Source organism: Zootoca vivipara, chromosome 3 (genome assembly GCF_963506605.1).
Source record: "Zootoca vivipara chromosome 3, rZooViv1.1, whole genome shotgun sequence".
Taxonomy (NCBI): domain Eukaryota; kingdom Metazoa; phylum Chordata; class Lepidosauria; order Squamata; family Lacertidae; genus Zootoca; species Zootoca vivipara.
In genome coordinates this window covers 70,531,011-70,537,704 of record NC_083278.1, presented here as the reverse complement: position 1 = coordinate 70,537,704, position 6,694 = coordinate 70,531,011, and the positions used below count along the sequence as shown (strand labels likewise).

The 6,694-nt window shown below is 44.4% G+C and overlaps 1 protein-coding gene across 1 annotated transcript; it reads left to right on the top strand.

Moving 5' to 3' along the window:
* Positions 1-41: 41 nt before the first annotated feature.
* TTLL2 (tubulin tyrosine ligase like 2) lies at positions 42-6,664 on the top strand. The gene is made up of 3 exons (XM_035110562.2): positions 42-2,801; positions 3,218-3,255; positions 4,681-6,664. Exons 1-3 carry the CDS (start codon positions 2,719-2,721, stop codon positions 6,318-6,320), a joined length of 1,761 nt encoding a protein of 586 aa, XP_034966453.1. The 5' UTR covers positions 42-2,718; the 3' UTR covers positions 6,321-6,664.
* The last annotated feature ends 30 nt before the right edge of the window (positions 6,665-6,694 follow it).

Sequence of the window (6,694 nt, the reverse complement as noted above, 5' to 3'; positions counted from 1 at the left end):
TTGTTGGAGAATGCCCTGGGGGTGCCTGCAATCCCCCGGAACGCTGAGCATCCTCCGGTACGCACAGCTCTGGAAAAGGCATCTCCCTTCTCTTCCAGTGCACTTCTAGCGACACACATCATAGTGATATATGCACACTAAGCTTCTGGCAGCAGAACACAGCAAGAAGCGTGAGACATCGATGAAATGGGGGTGAAGGATGCGACATGGCATTTGGATGAGGCCAACGAGCTGCACCGAGTCCACAAGACACTGCCATGTGGAAGCAGTCATGTGGTGCAATGAATGTCCCTCCCATCAATGGGAGGAATGTCATGGGGCAGCCAAACAAAACTTCAGGAAAGGACAGGAGAGCGCAAGAACCAGGGGCGCCAACTTTACTAAAATATTGGGGGGAGGGGCGGTTAAGCCCCGCCCTGCATAATTGATCACATGATGTGGTGCATGGACACCATTTGAATGGCAATGCTCATTAACTTTTTTGGGGGGGAGGCCTCCTCCAATATTGTATTGGGGGCGAAGACCCCCACAGCCCCTAGGAGTTGGCTGCTCCCACCCTACCAGCACAAGCCCAGCACAATGCTCGAAACTACAGTTCAGCCGCTGCCACTTCCCTTTTGGATTGCAGCTTTAGTTTTGTATTAACTATCCACTGCTTTGGCACATCGTGCTGTTATTATACAGACTGGATTCCCACACTTCTCATGTGATACAGCAGCCACCTGAATACCCAGACAGAACCGCATTCTTCTCCGCCCTCTATGGCTTCATTCTTAGCTGAAAAGTTCTGCTGGAATTGGACACAAATTCTGTGCCATGATTATACCCATGATTGTGCTTTAATGTTGCAACCCGTCCTTGGACCTTAGCATTAAGGTTGGTCAATAATAAATAATTAGAGCAAAGGCAAGTAAATAATAATAATAATAATAATAATAATAATAATAATAATAATAAGAGCATAGCAGCAGGGCCTGTAAAATAGTTGGCTCAGTTTGAAAAGAGGTCTAGAGTTCAAGGATGCGGGAAGTGGAAAAAGCTCCTGTGACCATGAGAGCATTCGCTTTTGTTCCCAGGATCTGTTTTGCATTGCTAAGCAACCAAGCTTTAACCCTCCTGGCTGGCTGGCCATCCAGGTGAAAGCAGAAAGCAGGTGATGATTCAGACAGCCCGCAAATTCCTCTTCGGGTCTCAAAAAGAGGACGGAAGGAAAAAGTCCTTAACTGATGCCCTCAGCAGTGGAGCTAAATGTGTTGCACTGGTGACTCTGAGGATAATTTTTTATGCTGAAGGAGAGGAGTGCCATCGCTCCAGTGCAGGCATTCCCAAGGGGGAAAGGTATGTGGATATTACGTATTGCAATAAAAAGGTAGCAGCAATTAATTTTAACTATGTGACCATGAAGGAATGAATTGGCCACAGGCAAGCCATACACTCTGGATTGTATCCAATGCTTTTCCAGTGGGGTTCCAGTGGTGCAACAGAACTTCTGTTTCTCCTCCTCCCTTCACGCAGCCCCCCCCCCAAAAAAAATCTGCTGTGGGATCCCCCAACCTTCCAGAGCTGATGGGGCTGGTGGAAACAGGAGAGTGAATTCAGTTGCACAGATGGGGGCGCGCGCTTGTTTGAGCGGATAGGGCCCCCAGTCCCAACCCCAGTTTAGGATGTAAAGAGGTACACCGGCCTACCTTGGAGTCATGTTGTAAGAAAGTCTGAGGTATGGTATGAAAAGCAGCATGAATGCTCTGGGATCAGCAACTGGGCATGTGTCCAAATGTAGGGTACCCATTTTACTAATGGGGTCATGATTCTGATGTCGCTGCCTATCAACAGGATTATTCTCAAGTGCCATAAAGGGAAACAAATTGTTAGTATTTAATTTATGGCTATAGCATTCTTACTCCCAGTCAGGGAAAGACATTGGTGGGATTCTCTGCCTCAAGCGTCAAAATAACTGAGCTGTTCTCTCTTGGACTGGCCTTGCTATAAGGATGCAATCTTATGCACACTTATATTGACATAAGCACCACTACATGGTGGGATTTATGTCTGAGTAAATATTATAGGACTGCTCTGTAAGTAAATCAACGTTCTTTTAAATCTATGGCCTGATCTAAAAGCTGATACATTTAATATAAAGGTTACAATCTAATTTTTAAAAAGTTAACATGAAAAAGATATCAAAATAGAACATACAGGGTGATATTCAGCCATTTTTAGTCTGTGCAGGCCAACTGGAATTAATGAGCGTGAATGAGTTAGGTCCATTAATCCCCAAAGGGTCTACTCTGAGTAAATTGACTACCACCCATGGCTTGGGAAGTAATGTATTTATTGAATGCAAGAGTTTAATGCAGAGGGAAATCCGTTGAGAGCTTTCCTCCTGGAAGCCCATTTCAATAAAAGCTAATTGTGGAAAATATGTCTTTACCTTGCACAATTTCCAAACATCTCCCAGTGGGGTGTGAGCAGTGGGTAGTGCCTTTCCATAAATGCACAATCTGAAAAGCTGTTCTAGCTGTGAGTGACCAGGTAGTAGAACAATATGTGAGATGAGGGTGTCCCTGAATATTCTACAGAATGCTGAAGTGTGTGACATGCTGGCACAGTGGAAGTTTCTATGGTGATTTAGAACTTGAGAAATATACATGATCAGTTTTGCTTCGAAAGCTGGGACTCCAGAAAGGAAGAACAAAAGATTTTTCAACCCATCATGAGATGGTAACGATGTCACTATGGCAAAAGGCAAGCCGCAACCCTGAAGAAGAAGATCAGATTTGCACAGCTACAAGAGAACTAAGGTTTGCACATTTTCTTTTTGAAGTAAATGTGGGTATTCAGGGACCAGGGATCTTCCGTATTACAGATCTATAACAGGGAAGGGGAATCATAGCAGTACAATAGGACAGAACAGCTAAGGACTGCCACTGAAATAGGAAAAGAGCTTGCAGCTCTGATTCATAAATATTATTTGATTTTATATGGTGCCATCACCGCAGCTGGTAGTATACATAGAACCAAAATAAAAGTACTTGCTCCAAATAACTTACAATCTAAATTTTGATGGGGAAAGACAAGAACACAGGATACTGTAGGTAAGAGAGACAAGGGACAACATGGGGACTAACACAAATGGAAGCATTCGAGATGGAGATATATGATGCTATGTAATACAATTTTATTTGACAGTTTCTCATTTACTCTTGCATATTCACAGTACTGAACACCTGGTGGGATTGAGGAGTCCGATAAAAGGTATTTGGTTTTTTTGAAAAAATTCTCTTTAAACCTTCCATAAACTCAGCTGCCTGAGTTTTCCCAAGCTGGTATAAAATTATATTCATCACTGAAGCCTGTTTGGCATCGTAATGCAAAGCCTACAAAACAACTTAATTTCTCTTGGGACCTGAATATGAATAATGTTGTAGTTTCCCTGGTTCTGGCTTGAGCACCTGACATAGTTCAAATAAGAACCTCTCTGAGCTCCCCGCCACATACTTGCTGTTTACAATCAAGCAAAAAATAAACGGGAGCTTCCCTCCCATTGTAAACAGCAGGTATGGAGTCCAATGATTTGGCTTGTTTCTGCCACAGCCCCAATCTGGCTTACATGTGCTCTGATGTCATTTTTTAAAAGTAAGCATGGCATTAGGGACATGACATCAAGCTTGGCCAACCCAATAACCCACCATGCTAAGGTGGTCACACATATCACAACCAAGAAAGAAGCTCGTCACTCAAGGAGAATACAAGAGATGGGAAAGATCTGCATGAAATTTCCAGACACATAATTTATATGTGTTTATACAAATTTAGAAATACAGTGGTGCCTCACTAAACGAATTTAATTCGTTCCACGGGTCTATTTGTATAATGAAAAATTCGTTCAATGAATCCCATAGGAAAGCACACACACAGATATATACATATATATATGTGTGTGTGTGTATATCTGTGTGTGTATATATGTATATATGTGTATATATGTATATGTATATATATATATATTCCTTAAATTTCAATGCATTCCTATGGGAAACTGTGATTCGCTAGATGAATTTTTCATAAAACGAATTCGTCTAGCGAGGCTACCTCCGCTCGAAAAATCTCTTCGTTAAGCAAAAAATTAGTCTTACAGGGCATTCGTCTAGCGAGGCACCACTGTAATTACTAAAATCTAAGTAGAACTACAATGCAACCATTTCCTCATGATGGGGAAGACCGCAACCCAGAGACCCAAGTATCAGCTTAATTTGTTGTCTAGTAGTTAACTGTTGATAGGCATCTTCCAGCTCTGCTCTCCTTTCTTAGGGTTATCTTTAAACTGACCTTGGGCCAGGCAGCCCTACAAATAGAAGACTTTCCTGTGTAAAGTAGGACACACAACCACCTTAAGGGACCCAGGGTTGGAGAACACATGCTAGATGTCCCTGTTACTCATGACTCTTCCCTGGGGATCAGATCTGTGAACATCGGTGAGAGTCATTGGACTCACATGCTGAAAATGCATGTCTGTTTTATTACCATGCATCAATCAATGTGTTTGTACCTTGCATATAACTATATGCACGGGACAACTCAGGTTGCAATCAAAGGAATGCATTCCTGTCGCCATTAAATTACCCAAACCAATAGAGAGTCAATTGTTTGCTTCCCCCGCAGAAAATACCAATTTTCCAGAAAATCAAAGCTCCACCATAGCAAAAGGGGTTGATTCAGGAGGCTCCATCAAGCCACTAGCCTTCCGGCTACATGACAGCGTTCCTCAATTAGTCCGTGAGATTCTACTGGAGCGTGGCTGGATCGAGTATGACGAGCACGAGCAAGATAACGAGGACTGGAACCTGTGCTGGCAGAACCAGCCTTTCCGGATGACAGACCACCGAAGCATTAAACCATGGCAGAGGCTCAATCACCACCCAGAAACCTTCCGGATCACCAGGAAGGACTATTTGGCAAGGCATTTGAAGCGCATGAAGGGAATTTATGGCACGACCCTCTACGAGTTCAGTCCAGCAACTTTCATCATGCCCAACGACTACATAAAATTCATAACACAATACACCAAGGAGAGGCAGATACCCGGCAGGAAGCTGAGCTACTGGATCTGCAAGCCTGTCGCCAGGTCTCGTGGGAGGGGCATCCTCATTTTCAAGGACATTAAAGACTTTGTTTATGACTGCATGGTGATTGTGCAGAAGTACATCAGCAACCCCTTGCTTATTTCCGGCTACAAGTGGGACCTCCGCTTTTACGTTTGCGTCGCTAGCTTTTGCCCCCTCACTGTTTACGTGTACGAAGAAGGGCTGGTGAGGTTTGCAACAGAGAAGTTTGACCTCAAGGCCCTGGACAATGTTTACGCCCACTTGACAAACACAAGCATCAATAAGTTTGGGCCCTCATACAGGAAGGACAAAGATGTCATTGGCCCCGGATGCAAGTGGACGTTCAGCCGTTTTCGGGCCTACCTACGTAGCCGCAATGTGAACGATGTGCGCCTCTGGCAAAGGATCAACCACATCATCACCCTTACCTTGCTTGCCATCACCCCCTCGGTGCCATTTACCTCTAACTGCTTTGAGCTCTTTGGGTTTGACATTCTTGTGGATGACAAGATGAAGCCCTGGCTCCTGGAAGTGAACCACAGCCCAGGTCTGCACCTTGACTGTGCCACAGACGCAACTGTGAAAAGAAGCTTGCTCCATGACATTGTCGACTTGCTGAACTACAAGGAGGCCGACGCGCTGAGAAAAAGCAAAGGGGTGATCCGGAAAGTGTCGTCCTTTGGCCGAACGCAGTCTTTGTTGACTACGAAAACGGACATCTCTCTCGATTTCCTGGCTTGTGAGAAAAGAACCAAGTCCGCAGCTACTTCCCCATCCCCATCACTCTTGCAGGTTAATAAGAGGAGCCCAATATCTGACAGGACGGGCAGCGCATACCCCAGGAAAACCTTAACCTCACAGCTGCGTGAACGAATGAACATGCCCAAAACATCCCTGCTGCCATCTAAAAGCAAACAGTTATTAAGAACTAGTAGTTTCCTATATGAGCCTGTTCAGTCTACCCGGTGGCGTAATTCAACTCAGCTCTGTACACACAAGCCATCTATCCCTCCCTTTTTCCTCTCAGATAAAGACAAAAAGCCATTCCCTCGGGTGGGTGACTTTGTCCTTATATTTCCTTTCAATGACGCAGTCCTTGAAGCATCTAGGGATGGGATCAATGTCAAAAGTGTAATAAAAGAAATACACAAAGTAATGAGCAAAGAATTGCAGCCAGAACACCGGAAATCAAATAAAAGCTTATTTAACCAGTAGATGAGCGGGACGAGCAATCCTCTATGTCATTCACACCAGAGGGTGCATGTGCTACAGCTACGCTGGCACATGTTATGCCCCATTCTATAAGACTCCCACATAGGTGGGAGGAAGGATGCCACTATGAGGACATCTGCACCAGAGAGCAATGGCTACACCACTTTAACAGTCAGGGCTTCCCCCAGGAGGATGTGTGAGACCATTGTTGAAAATCCATAGCCGCTATGGATCCCTCTGACCTGAACAACCATTAGTTAGTGTCCCTTTTGGGGGTGGGCAAAGTGTTGACTTCAACTCCAGGTGCTTCTGGATGAGACAAATTGTATAGACTCATTTCAGTTAGGATTATGGCTTAGATCTGGAACAGAAACTGT